The sequence below is a fragment of the Macaca fascicularis genome, chromosome 3 (assembly GCF_037993035.2).
Source record: "Macaca fascicularis isolate 582-1 chromosome 3, T2T-MFA8v1.1".
Classification (NCBI taxonomy): Eukaryota; Metazoa; Chordata; class Mammalia; order Primates; family Cercopithecidae; genus Macaca; species Macaca fascicularis.
The window spans coordinates 152,194,396-152,209,426 of NC_088377.1; the positions used below are offsets into that span (position 1 = coordinate 152,194,396).

Consider the following 15,031-nt stretch of genomic DNA (forward strand, 5'->3'; position numbering starts at 1 on the left):
AACTTTTATGGTAGATAATCTCTATTAAAAATTATTTCTTTAGTGGATTTAGTTGAAATAATATTCTCAGAAATATAAAGATTACACACAATGTTACGTAGCTTAGACTGTAATACAAGTATCAGAGTAGGTTCTGACACAAACTTTATGAAAATATTTTACTGCAATTAAAAATGTACAAAAAATTGAGGCTTAGTTTTTCTTTAGGCTTCAAACTATGGACATTTAGACTTGTAAAAAAAAAGGAAAATACTATAAATTGGCATGAAGCCTACTTAACATGATGAGAATGGAATTGATAATGTGGCAATCTCTGAAAATAAATGGAAGCTGACTAGGTGAATAATAATGATGTGGAGTGCAATATGAGGCAAGATGATGCAAATACCGTGTTTCATCGTATAACAAAAACAGGGAGAGAAAAGCAGCTTACATTTTAAGTGTTCTTGTGAACCTATGTGTGTTGAAATGAATTACATTTGCGAGGACTGCTGGGAAGGGGCTGAAGCGAAAGTTTCAGGAATGCTGTCCAACTAGTGTTATACTCAGCATTATTTTTCTAAAAACCAATAGATTCCAGAACACATTCCCTTTTTATTAATAGATTTTCTGTGATTTATCTCAATTTATGATACATTTACTTATTTAATTTGTAAGAAGTTTGATGTTCAATTTATAGAATCTAAGAAATGTTGGTCATTTTAAAATAAAATAAAAATTTAAAAATACCATTTGGAATCTGTTCATGGAAATGCAAAATGTATACACTATTATTTAATATTTATATTTTCCCATTGAGCATAGTCTGAAAGTACTAACTTCCACATTCCCCCCGACTACAAAAACAAAACAAAACAAAAACACAGAAACTGTGTTCTAAAATTTTCATTTAGTAAATGATATCCACGATTCTCTCTTCACTATTAGAAAAATTAAATTGGGATAAGCAACATAAAAGGTGAAGCTGGTTGATAAATAATTACTCAACCCTTTGAACCCAGTGTCCTCTCCCCACTATGTCCACTCTACATTTAGTAGGAATGTGATAAAAAGAAATAACAGATACGAACTGCTATTTATGATGCAAATTTAAATATTAAATATTAATTTTAGCCTCCACCTTCCCTTATCTCTCCTGAACATTTCTCCCAGTGGAAATGGAAATCTACCTAGTAGAGTTTCTGGTACATAATAAAGATTCACATGTAAGTTGAAAAGTTAAATAAATGACCACTTGATCTAATTTCACATAAAACCAAAGAGATGTGGACCAGAATCAAGTACAAACTTAAAATGGGTATCTGGCAAATATGATTCTGTTATCTGATGTGATATAAAAAATACATAGACATCTAGTAATTTGAATGCAAAATTACATCTAAGTTTATATTGTTCTTATAATGTAACAAATGACATCTATTAAAGATAAGATTCCAAAATACTCTTCTGAAATGGACAATTCTAAAAAGAGATTCGAAAATGTCATGCCAAAACATTTACCCCTTCCACCTTTTTCCATAGCCCACATAATACCTATACAAATCATGCAAGATTCTAGATCTTACAATAGTAGATAATTTTCTTTGGACCAACTCGCCTGCCTATTACAACTAGAAATCTGGACAATTTATCTGAGTGAGTCTTACCAATAACTTCTAAGATCAAGATTCTAGACATAAGAGAAATTGAGATGTGTATCACACTCAGCTCACTCTTTCTCTTAAGGTATCTGCTCATGTGAATACAGTAGCAAAGAGGCTTAAAAGCTAATAATAGGTTTGTCGGGCTCGAAAAGGAGGAGGATCTATGGTAAACATTATAGCCTGAGACCCCAAATGGTTACATCTTGGGAGGGTGAAGACAAAATAGAAATCCTCTTTGGTAGAAGTTAATATTTATTGAATTATTTCAAATATTATCTCTAATAGTTTCTAATTATCTCTAAAATTTTTCAAATGTGATTTTTCAAAATGAATTAAAAATGTATAAGCATACAAAATTGCAAGAACTGACCAAACTCCAGGAAAAAAAAATCGACAATAGAAACAAACGTGATAAATTCAAAAATCAAAGTGATCATGTAGTTTTAAGATAATAATTATCAATATGTTTAAGAAATAGATAAAATTAGGAATTTAGGCAGAAAAATAGGAACTATAAAGAGAATCAAATGGAAATTCTAGGACTGAAAAATGTAATAGTTGAACTTAGGAACTCAATGGGTGATTTAACAACCATTTAGACACAACTGCATGGAAATCATGGAAATGCAGGAAACAATAGTAAATATGTGAGTAAAATTTTAAAATATTGACTATATTAAACAATAATAATGTATTGTGTTTAAAATAGATGTATTTTTTAAATGACAAAGATGGCACAAAAGGCAATGGTTGTTAAATAGACAAAGTGATTTGAGGTCCTGACATTGTCTATATTAGGAATATGCTATGATCTGAATGTTTTTCTCCTCTAAAATTGGTGAGTTGAAATCCTGACTCCCCAATGCAATGCATTAGGAAGTGAGGAGTGTGGCAGGTCATTGGATCAGGGGTGGAGGCCTGTTGAATAGGATTAATGCCCTATAAAGAGGCCTGAAGGAGCTTGTTTGCGCCTTCTTCCACGTAAGGTTACAGTGAGAAGACATCTAGGAAGGAAGAAGGGCCTCGTCAGAGAGCAAATCTGCTGGCACTTTGATCTTGGACTTCTTGACTTCCAAAACTGTGAGAAATAAATTTCTCTTGTTTATAAGTTATCTAATCTATTTTGCTGTAGCAGCCTGAATGGACAAAATCAGAATTATTTATTTTCATTACATTATGGTTAGAAAATTTAGACTTCTGTTTTGATTTAAATTAGGATTTTCTACTTAGCGTAATATTCAAGACTCTTGTAAATACGTAACATTGTAGATGTTATTTGTTTTGTGTGTAGTATGCTATTTTTACCTTTTTGGTCCTCTTAGTAATATATGTTTAATATATATGTACACATATTTATAGAAATAATTTTTGTTTAAGGATGGAGTGTAAGGCGTTTAGGACCTATTAGCAAGCTTGTCTCATGATTTTTCCCTGGCAGGTCTCTTGTAGTCCTCTTAGTAATATATGTGTGATATACATGTATACCTATTTATATAAATAATTTTTAAGGGTGGGGAGTTTGTAAGGAGTTTAGGACATATTAGTAAGCTTGTTTCATTATGATTTTTTCCCTGGCAATTCTCTAATTTTGGTCCATTGTTGTTTATTAAAAATAAAAGTAAAAACATTAAAGAAATCATTCAAGATAGAGTATATTTTTAGGAGCAACCAAGTCCACTGTGGTTTTAATCAGAGGTGTTTTGTAGAGATGAGATATAAGCCCTGGCTCTACAGTTAGCCAAAGCTTCAGTTCTAGATTCAGGGAAGGATTATCTTCCAGCCCCTGAGTTATGGCAACTGCAGTTAAAAAGCTATGCTACCAACTTAAAACTCTCCAGCCCCAGAATGAGTAGAACTTGATGTTAACAGAGACACCTGGTTTCTGAACAGCAGCATAGATCAGCAATCATAGTCAAGTGAGGATAAAGAAAAATGCAATGTAAGACACTGAAAAAATTTCTGTAACATATTTTTTTAACCATGCCATAAGGGCTTGAAATAATTTTTTTTCCATAATGTAAGGTTACTTCTTTTAAAAAAGAGAATTTTAGAAACCAAATATTTTCTCTCCTCAATTTGCACATGTATGTTACATCTACCCTGAAAGAGAGGGCAAAATAAAAAGAATAAAAGTAAATGAAATATGCAAGAAAATAAAATAAACGTTGGAAATAGCAAAATGCATATTCATATATCAGAAAACTAAATTAATGATAAGAAAGATAAATTTGACAAACATATCCAGAATGCAGAATAAATTATGAAACAAGAAACAAAAATAACTTAAAAGAATATTACAGGCATGGAATAAAGAACTGGAAAAGGCTGGGTGCAGTGGCTCACGCCTGTATTCCTAGCACTTTGAGAAGCCAAGGTGGGTGGATTGACTGAGCTCAGGAGTTCGACAGCAGCCTGGCCAACATGGTGAAACCCATCTCTATTAAAAATACCAAAAAAATTAGCTGGGCATGGTGGCCCATGGCCTGTAGTCCCAGCTACTCGAGAGCCCAAGGCACGAGAACCTCTTGAATCTGGAAATTCAGGAAGCAGAAGTTGCAGTGAGCTGAGATAGTGCCACTGCACTCCAGCCTGGGCAACAGAGTGAGTCTCTGTCTCCAAAGGAAAAAAAAACAAGAAGAAATGTAAATCCAAAAATGAGAATAGTAAGAAAAGTTCAATGACAGTTAAAAAACAACAGTAATACAAGAAAGAAGAGATAATATGATCTGAGTGTGATAGTATTGATGAAGACACATCAGACACTTCCGTAGTCATTGGAATATAGTGCTGAATAACATAAATTACATGCATTTTACATTCCAGTTGGCACAGTATCAACAAATAACATAATATCACAACAGTGAGAGTGCTGTCAAGGAAATGCAACAGCCTAGGTGGATAGAAAGTGACAAAGGGGCAGTGGCTGCTTTAGAAAGGATGACCATAGAAGTTCCATGAGAAGGCAGTTTTGCGTAGACCCGAGAAAGATTCAGGAGGAAATCACCAGGTATACAGAGGTGAATATGGTTTAGGAAGGAATAGAGAAAATATTTTTATGCTATAGACTAATATTATTGTGGGTAAAACTTCAAAAAAATTCCAAGTGTGACTATAGTTGATTATGTAAACTGTAACTTAAGAATATTAAAATATTTTCCAAGTTCCATTTCCAAAGGCCAGTCTCCACTCTCTCCCAATGTATGCCAGTGAAGTTTTATATCTGTAGTATAGGTAACTTATAAAAATTTCTTTAAATTTCCTTTTTTTCTGACCATCTGCATTCAGAAATTACCTGTGCAAGGCAAAAATGAGCAAGCTAATTTGGTAGTTTAACATTCATTTAAGTTTAAAAGTTCTTTGATATATAACACATTTTATTTTATTTATTTATTTATTTTATTATTATACTTTAAGTTCTAGGGTACATGTGCACAACATGCAGATTTGTTACATATGTATACATGTGCCATGTTGGTGTGCTGCACCCATTAACTTGTCATTTACATTAGGTATTTCTCCTAATGCTATCCCTCCCCCCTCCCCCAACTCCATAACAGGCCCCAGTGTGTGATGTTCCCCACCCTGTGTCCAAGTGTTCTCATTGTTCAGTTCCCACCTACGAGTGAGAACATGTGATATTTGGGTTTTCTGTCTTTGTGATAGTTTGCTCAGAATAATGGTTTCCAGCTTCATCCATGTCCCTACAAAGGACATGAACTCATCCTTTTTTATGGCTGCATAGTATTCCATGGTGTATATGTGCCACATTTTCTTAATCCAGTCTATAACTGATGGACATTTGGGTTGGTTACAAGTCTTTGCTATTGTGAATAGTGCCACAGTAAACATACATGTACATGTGTCTTTATAGCAGCATAATTTATAATCCTTTGTGTATATACCCAGTAATGGGATGGCTGGATCAAATGGTATTTCTAGTTCAAGATCCTTGAGGAATCGTCACACTGTATTCCACAGTGGTTGAACTAGTTTACAGTCCCACCAACAGTGTAAAAGTATTCCTATTTCTCCACATCCTCTCCAGCACCTGTTGTTTCCTGACTTTTTAATGATCATCATTCTAACTGGTGTGAGATGGTATCACGTTGTGGTTTTGATTTGCATTTCTCTGATGGCCAGTGATGATGAGCATTTTTTCATGTGTCTGTTGGCTGCATAAATGTCTTCTTTTGAGAAGTGTCTGTTTATGTCTTTTGCCCACTTTTTGATGGGGTTGTCTGATTTTTTTCTTGTAAATTTGTTTCTTCGTAGATTCTGGATATTAGCCCTTTGCCAGATGGGTAGATTGCAAACATTTTCTCCCATTCTGTAGGTTGCCTGTTCACTCCGATGGTAGTTTCTTTTGCTGTGCAGAAGCTCTTTAGTTCAATTAGATCCCATTTGTCAGTTTTGGCTTTTGTTGCCCTTGCTTTTGGTGTTTTAGACATGAAGTCCTTGCCCATGCCTATGTCCTGAATGGTATTGTCTAGATTTTCTTCTATGGTTTTTATGGTTTTAGGTCTAACATTTAAGTCTTTAATCCATCTTAAATTAATTTTTGTATAAGGTGTAAGGAAGGGATCCATTTTCAGCTTTCTACATATGGCTAGCCAGCTTTCCCAGCACCATTTATTAAATAGGGAATCTTTTCCCCATTTCTTGTTTTTGTCAGGTTTGTCAAAGATCAGATGGTTGTAGATGTGTGGTATTTTTTCTGAGGGCTCTGTTCTGTTCCATTGGTCTATATCTCTGTTTTGGTACCAGTACCATGCTGTTTTAGTTACTGTAGACTTACAGCATAGTTTGAAGTCAGGTAGCATGATGCCTCCAGCTTCGTTTTTTCTGCTTAGCATTGTCTTGGCTATGCGGGCTCTTTTTGTGGTTCCATATGAACTTTAAAGTAGTTTTTTTCCAGTTCTGTGAAGAAAGTCAATAGTAGCTTGATCAGGATAGCACTGAATCTATAAATTACGTTGTGCAGTATGGATATTTTCATGATATTGATTCTTCCTATCCATCAGCATGGAATGTTCTTCCATTTGTTTGTGTCTTTTATTTCATTGAGCAGTGGTTTGTAGCTTTCCTTGAAGAGGTCATTCACATCCATTGTAAGTTGGATCCCTAGGTATTTTATTCTCTTTGAAGCAATTGTGAATGGGAGTTCACTCATGATTTAGCTCCCTGTTTGTCTGTTATTGGTGTAGAGGAATGCTTGTGACTATTGCACATTGATTTTGTATCCTGAGACTTTGCTGAAGTTGCTTATCAGCTTAAGGAGATTTTGGGCTGAGACGATGGGGTTATCTAAATATACAATCATGTCACCTGCAAACAGGGACAATTTGACTTCCTCTTTTCCTAATTGAATACCCTTTCTTTCTTTCCCCTGCCTGATTGCCCTGGCCAGAACTTCCAACACTATGTTGAATAGGAGTGGTGAGAGAGGGCATCCTTGTCTTATGCCAGATTTCAAAGGGAATGCTTCCAGTTTTTGCCCATTCACTATAATATTGGCTGTGGGTCTGTCATAAATACCTATTATTATTTTGAGATAGGTCCCATCAATACCGAATTTATTGAGAGTTTTTAGCATGAAGGGCTGTTGAATTTTGTCAAAGGCCTTTTCTGCATGTATGGAGATAATTATGTGGTTTTTGTCTTTGGTTCTGTTTATATGCTGGATTATGTTTATTGATTTGTATATGTTGAACCAGCCTTGCAACCCAGGGATGAAGCCAACTTGATCTTGGTGGATAAGCTTTTTGATGTGCTGCTGGATTTGGTTTGCCAGTATTTTATTGAGGATTTTTGCATCAATGTTCATCAGGGATATTGGTCTAAAATTCTCTTTTTTTGTTGTGTCTCTGCCAGGCTCTGGTATCAGGATGATGCTGGCCTGGTAAAATGAGTTAGGGAGGATTCCCTCTTTTTCTATTGGTTGGAATAATTTCAGAAGGAATGGTACCAGCTCCTCTTTGTACCTCTGGTAGAATTTGGCTGTGAATCTGTCTGGTCCTGAACTTTTTTTGGTTGGTAGGCTATTAATTGTTGCTTCAGTTTCGGAACTTGTTATTGGTCTATTCAGGGATTCAACTTCTTGCTGATTTTGTCTTGGGAGGGTGTATGTGTCCAGGAATTGATCCATTTCTTCTAGATTTTCTAGTTTATTTGTGTAGAGGTGGTTATAGTATTGTCTGATGCTAGTTTGTATTTCTGTGGGATTGGTGGTGATATCCTCTTTAGCAGTTTTTATTGCATTTACTTGATTCTTCCCTCTTTTCTTATTAGTCTTGCTAGCAGTCTATCAATTTTGTTGATCTTTTCAAAAAACCAGCTTCTGGATTCATTGATTTTTTGAAGGGTTTCTTTGTGTCTCTATCTCCTTCAGTTTTGCTCTGATCGTAGTTATTTCTTGCCTTCTGCTAGCTTTTGAATGTGTTTGCTATTCCTTCTCTAGTTCTTTTAATTGTGATGTTAGGGTGTCGATTTTAGATATTTTCTGCTTTCTACTGTGGGCATTTTGTGCTATAAATTTCCCTCTACACAGAGCTTTAAATGTGTCCCATAGATTCTGGTATGTTGTGTCTTTGTTTTCATTGGTGTCAAAGAACATCTTTATTTCTGCCTTCATTTCATTATGTACCCAGTAGTCATTCAGGAGCAGGTTATTCAGTTTCTATGTAGTTGAGCGGTTTTGAGTGAGTTTCTTAATCCTGACTTCTAGTTTGATTGCACTGTGGTCTGAGAGACAGTTTTTTTATTTTTTAATTAAAAAAAATTTTTTTTTAATAATTTCTGTTCTTTTACATTTTCTGAGGTGTGCATTACTTCCAACTATGTGGTCAGTTTTGGAATAAGTATGATGTGGTGCTGAGAAGAATGTATATTCTGTTGATTTGGGGTGGAGAGTTCTGTAGATGTCTATTAGGTCTGCTTGGTGCAGAGCTTAATTCAATTCCTGGATATCCTTGTTAAGTTTCTGTCTCATTGATCTGTCTAATGTTGACAGTGGGGTGTTAAAGTCTCCCATTATTATTGTGTGGGAGTCTAAGTTGCTTTGTAGGTCTCTAAGGGCTTGCTTTATGAATCTGGGTGCTCCTGTATTGGGTGCATATATATTTAGCATAGTTAGCTCTTTTTGTTGAATTGATCCCTTTACCATTATGTAATGGCCTTCTTTGTCTCTTTTGATCTTTGTTGGTTTAAAGTCTGTTTTATCAGAGACTAGGATTGCAACCCCCACTTTTTTTTTGGTGGTTTGTTTTCCATTTGCTTGGTGGATCTTTCTCCATCCCTTTATTTTGAGCCTATGTGTATCAGTGCACACGAGATGGGTCTCCTGAATACAGCACACTGATGGGTCTTGATTCTGTATCCAATTTGCCAGCCTGTGTCTTTTATTGGAGCATTTAGCCCATTTACATTTAAGGTTGTTCTGTGTGAATTTGATCCTCTCATTATGATGTTAGCTGGTTATTTTGTTTGTTAGTTGATGCAGTTTCTTCCTAGCATTGATGGTCTTTACAATTTGGCATGTTTTTGCAGTGGCTGGGACCAGTTGTTCTTTTCCATGTTTAGTGCTTCCTTCAGGAGCTCTTATATGTCAGGCCTGGTGGTGACAAAATCTCTCAGCATTTGTTTGTCTGTAAAGGATTTTATTTCTCCTTCACTTATGAAGCTTAGTTTGGCTGGATATGAAATTCTTTGTTGAAAATTCTTTCCTTTAAGAATGTTGAATATCGGCCCCCACTCTCTTCTGAGTTGTAGAGTTTCTTCCGAGAGATCTACTGTGGGTCTGATGGGCTTCCCTTTGTGGGTAACCCGACCTTTCTCTCTGGCTGCCCTTAAGATTTTTTCCTTCATTTCAACTTTGGTGAACCTGACAATTATGTGTCTTGGAGTTGCTCTTCTTGAGGAGTTCTCTGTATTTGTGGCATTCTCCGTATTTCCTGAATTTGAATGTTGGCCTGCCTTGCTATGTTGGGGAAGTTCTCCTGGATAATATCCTGCAGAGTGTTTTCCAACTTGGTTCCATTTTCCCCATCACTTTCAGGTCCACTAATCAGACACAGATTTGGTCTTTTCACATAGTCCCATATTTCTTGGAGGCTTTGTTCATTTCTTCTTACTTTTTTTTCTCTAAACTTCTCTTCTCACTTCATTTCATTCATTTAATCTTTAATCACTGATACCCTTTGTTCCACTTGATCAAATCGGCTACTGAAGCTTGTGCATGCATCATGTAGTTCTTGTGCCATGGTTTTCAGCTCCATCAGGTCATTTAAGGTCTTCTCCACACTGTTTATTCTAGTTAGCCATTTGTCTAATCTTTTTTCAAGGTTTTTAGCTTCTTTGCGATGGGTTCGAGCATCCTCTTTTAGCTCGGAGAAGTTTGTTATTACCAATTGTCTGAAGCCTTCTTCTCTCAACTCATCAAAGTCATTCTCCATCCAGCTTTGTTCTGTTGCTGGCGAGGAGCTGCATTCTTTTGGAGAAGAAGAGGCACTCTGAGTTTTAGAATTTTCAGCTTTTCTGCTCTGGTTTCTCCCCATCTTTGTGGTTTTATCTACCTTTGGTCTTTGATGATGGTGACATAGCAATGGGGTTTTGGTGTGGATGTCCTTTCTGTTTGTTAGTTTTCCTTCTAACAGTCAGGACCCTCAGTTGCAGGTCTGTTGGAGTTTGCTGGAGGTTCACTCCAGACCCTGTTTGCCTGGGTATCACCAGTGGAGGCTGCAGAACAGCAAATATTGCAGAACGGCAAATGTTGCTGCCTGATCCTTCCTCTGGAAGCTTCATCTCAGAGGGGCACCCGGCTGTATGAGGTGTCAGTTGGCCTCTACTGGGATGTGTCTCCCACTTAAGCTACTCAGGGGTCAGGGACCCACTTGAGGAGGCATTCTGTCCAATCTCAGATCTCAAACTCCATGCTGGGAGAACCACAACTCTCTTCAAAGCTGTCAGACAGGGATGTTTAAGTTTGGAGAAGTTTCTGTTGCCTTTTGTTCAGCTATGCCCTGACCCCAGAGGTGGAGTCTACAGAGGCAGGCTGGCCTCCTTGAGCTGCGGTGGGTTCTACCCAGTTCAAGCTTCCCAGCCACTTTGTTTACCTATTCAAGCCTCAGCAATGGTGGATGCCCCTCCCCCAGCCTTGCTGCCACCTTGCAGTTTGATCTCAGACTGCTGTGCTAGTAGTGAGTGAGGCTCTGTGGGTGTGGGACCTTCTAAGTCAGGCACAGGATATAATCTCCTGGTGTGCCATTTGCTAAGACCCTTGGAAAAGTGCAGTATTAGGGTGGGAGTATCCCGATTTTCCAGGTACCATCTGTCACAGCTTCCCTTGGCTAGGAAAGGGAATTCCTGACCCCTTGTGCTTCCCAGGTGAGGCGATGCCCTGTCCTGCTCTGTTGGCTGCACCCACTGTCTGACAAGCCCCAGTGAGATGAATCTGGTACCCTCAGCTGGAAATGCAGAAATCACCCATCTTCTGCATTGCTCATGCTGGGAGCTGTAGAATGGAACTGTTCCTATTCGGCCATCTTGGAACCTCTGATATACAACACATTTTTATAAATTACTTGGTAAAATTGTTTGAAATGACTTTTGTAAAGTGAAAAAAAAAATTACAAATCTCAATCTTCCTGAGGCACAATCATTATTTCACATTTTACAAACTAAATGTATAAAACACAATATACACACTACACCCTGAGCAGTAAACTGGCAGTAATGTTTGAGAGGAAACTATTTAAGTGACTGAAATCATTTATACAGATTAAATTTATAATTCACAGGAGGGGAACTCCATTCATCTTAGAAGGCTCAGCCTATGGCACCCCTTCTGTGACGGTTTCCCCCATCCCTATTTCCCCAGACACAATCAGATTTACAGCCCTTTCTGCTCACATTTCACCTATTCCATGCTCTATACCTGCTGCTGAATTGTATGTTAACTGTTTGCCTCTTTACAGTTCCTCCTTCCCCCACCAGTAGACTATGAGAACCTATGTTTTATCTACCTTGATTTTCCTGTCCTTAACACAGTGCCTAGGATTCATACATTGATTAGACAGAATTTTATTGTCAATTATGAACAATCGTATGACCAAGTTGAGCAAGATAAACTCTGCTCTAGAATAGACTACTAGCTCACAGTCTAGTAGGGGAGAAAATATGTACACAAATCATTAACATGCACAGTGACACATTAATGAACGTATATGTCAGGTAGAGCAGTGACTGCCTGGGGTCGTATTCCTGAAGAAGTAACTAGTCAGCTGAGCTGTTCAACAAGCATTAGGCATTAACTCTGCTGGTGATGTGCTGGATGGCTAGTGAATAGAAAATTGAATAGGAAGAGCATTTACCTTCCCTCCAAAGATTTAGAATCTTGAATGAATAGTTCGAGTAACAATGGCACAGGTAGTCAATAAGGTAGCAAGGCTGATAGCCAATGGGCTAAACTGTTAAAATATTGAACTCTTCTATACCAGTGGTAAATAGCAGCCACTACCAGCACCTATTTGTTCTTTACTCTACCTCCCCTCAGTACTCCCAATCCTCTCTTATATGACCCTTAGACCTTCCTGTGTTCCAGCAAGTAAAGGGTCAATACCCTTATGCACTAAACATTTTACAAATAATTCCAAGGGAGGCACTTTGCCAAGAAAGAAAAAAAAAAATTACAAGCTTTGAAATAGCAGTATTTGGTCAACTGCAGTTAAAAGCCAGGGTATGAAGTTCAAGTTGGGGAAGAGAAAATTGAACTGAAGAATTAAGAAGGGCAATGAAGAGCCAGAGAAAAATTTTAAGCGATCTGCTTTAGAAAAAAATTCTGACCAACATTAGTATATAAGTGCTCATCAATATTTGTTGAATATGATGATGCTATGATGAAAAAGAAGCTTTCATAAACACAGACTTAGATGCAGGGAATTTACTCCCTTATCCATACAAATTACAGACTCTATTATTCTACTATAACTTTGCAATTGGTGATTTCAGTATTACAGACGTGAATACTGAGAAATAATTAGGGGAAGAAAATCAAACTTGGCTGATCTGGACTGTTTTTTCTTCTATTTCACTCAGAACTTTTAAACAAATAGTATGACTAAATGCTGATAAATGGGTTTACCCATCATTGTGAACAGGCATGATATTACTCAGAAATGTAAGATTAAAAAGGGCCAATAAGAAAGGCTTGACTGTATGCAAGTATCAATAGAATGGGTTCTCCATTATTTTAATTCCTTATTTTCAGAACAGGTAAGAAATTCCTCATTAATGGATGTGCTCAATGAGAATTAAACACTCAAGACAGGACCTGACAAATCATTGTTTTATTTTAACATCACTGTTTACTGTTCTTCCTAACTGGCAGTTACTACTTTGTAGATACTACAAATCACAATATAATTCCCATCATTATATGTATAATATGTGTTCCTTCTTGTTCTACCTTAACAGTAAGTGGCAAATACATCATTTTTATTGAATATTAATTTTCAATTTATTTCAGCAGCAAGCACCAAAATCAAAACCCAACAATCAATAGAATAAGTACATGTAACAAATAATCTGAAATTTAGCCCCATTAAGACATGTGGATGCAGTATTTTTACATTCTCAAAGATCTACATATTTTGGGGGCATTAAACAACAGGGAACTAAAATTTAACACAAAATCAGGTGCCATTTAATACTATTTAACGTTTGAAAATTATTTATTTAATAATACAGATCGTCTTAATGTGCTGTAAATTTTTCTCACACAGCATCATATTGTTGGAAGTTTTTCCCTTTTGGAGGTTTTGTTTTTCCATTCCTCTCCAGTAACTGGCATCCCAATGCCAGCAACTCAGGTAGATTCATGCAGTCATTCCTCTTCTCTCTGTACTGGTAAGCGCTCTGGAGGAAGAACAGATTCTAATTTCTGCCAGCGCTCTGGGGGCCACAGGATATGTGTGGCATGGGCATGCAGAAGTCCTAGGGAAACCTGAATTCATGAGAAACACAAAGAAAGCAAGAAATAAATCATTTTATAAAAATAGTTATTAATATATTGAAAGCAGAATTTAATCCAGGTTTAACATTCAATGGAAAGGTGAAGATGAATTTAAAAAAAAGTAAACACCTTTTGTAGCCATTGAAATACAAAGAAAAAAACAGTAAGCACTTATATAGCATTTTCCTAGGTGCTATTACATGTAAACTCCTTTAATCCTCACAAAAACCATTTGAGGTAGGTTCTGTTAATATTTCCCTTTTACAGACGAGAAAGCAAAGCTCAAAGAGGTTAAAAAATTTGCCAAAAGTCATATAGCTACCAAGTGGTTAGTCTGTCTTTAGAACCAAGCAGTTTGACACCAGAGTCCACCATCTTAACCATTATCCTCAAGAGCCTGATTGCATAGACCCAGGAAGCATAAATCTGGTGTATGTTCTCAGAATTTCCCACAGAGTTACTGGTATCCCAGAGAGACTTTCTTTATGGAAAAATCACAGAGCCCTAAAAAATATACATATTTTGTAAAAAACATTGTCCCACCTACTAGATGAGCAGCAGGAGTTAGGTGTGAGACTGGGTGGGCTGTCTCCATGGAGAGTACACTGAGTAACGCGGATCTAGTACTCATGGAGAGAGGTGGAAAACCAAGAGAAAGCAAACAAGGTGGGATGGGTAGTGAGGAAAAATAATAAAGTATACAGATCATGGCAGATGGTAAAGAATCCCCATTAGCAGAGGGGAGCAGAGATTGGCGAGGATGGAAGAGGTGAGGGGGAGGACTTAAGGCTGAGCCCAAAGACAGGAAGGGAGCCCTTAAACATCTTATATCTTCTTAAAGACATCAATTTCAGCAAACAGAAGAACAGAGCAAACTTGTTTAAAAGGAAGATCAGGGTCTTATCTTCAGAGATTCCCCTTCAACAGGTCTGAAGGAGGGCCTGGAAATCTGTGCTTTTAAAAAAAGTGTTGTTATAGTTATTATCACATGATATTTTAATGGTATTTAGAAGCTTACAAAATACACTCATATTTAGCACATATTTACTGAGTGCCAGTTATAAAGTAATACTATACGTCCACTTTATTTACCATTTTCAAATGTTTTTCCTATAAATTGGACTTCCACAGAGATTAACATAAAACATTCTTTTCACTGAAGCTCTTCTATTTGCTATTACATGAATTCAAGAAATCTCTTCTATTTGCTATCGTACATATTCAAAAAAATCACATTGTCTAGGGACTCAAAGACAGAGCTGGATGTCAGGGAAGGTTTCCAAAAAGATAATCAGAAACACATTGTTTACAAAGAAGAAGAAGAAGAAAAATCTTTTAACAACAACTTGAAATACAAACTAAATAAGCACGAAGGGTAGCA

The 15,031-nt window shown here is 36.7% G+C and overlaps 1 protein-coding gene across 12 annotated transcripts in view; it reads right to left on the reverse strand.

The window, feature by feature from the left end:
- Positions 1–12,970: 12,970 nt before the first annotated feature.
- Positions 12,971–15,031, reverse strand: part of IMMP2L (inner mitochondrial membrane peptidase subunit 2) — an 872,645-nt gene continuing 870,584 nt past the window's right edge. For all 12 annotated transcript variants that reach the window (XM_045387477.3, XM_005550543.5, XM_065542471.2 and 9 more), the window contains one exon: positions 12,971–13,641. In XM_045387477.3, coding sequence (XP_045243412.1) covers positions 13,632–13,641 — 10 coding nt within the window. In that variant the 3' untranslated portion in view covers positions 12,971–13,631. The remainder of the gene's footprint in view (positions 13,642–15,031) is intronic.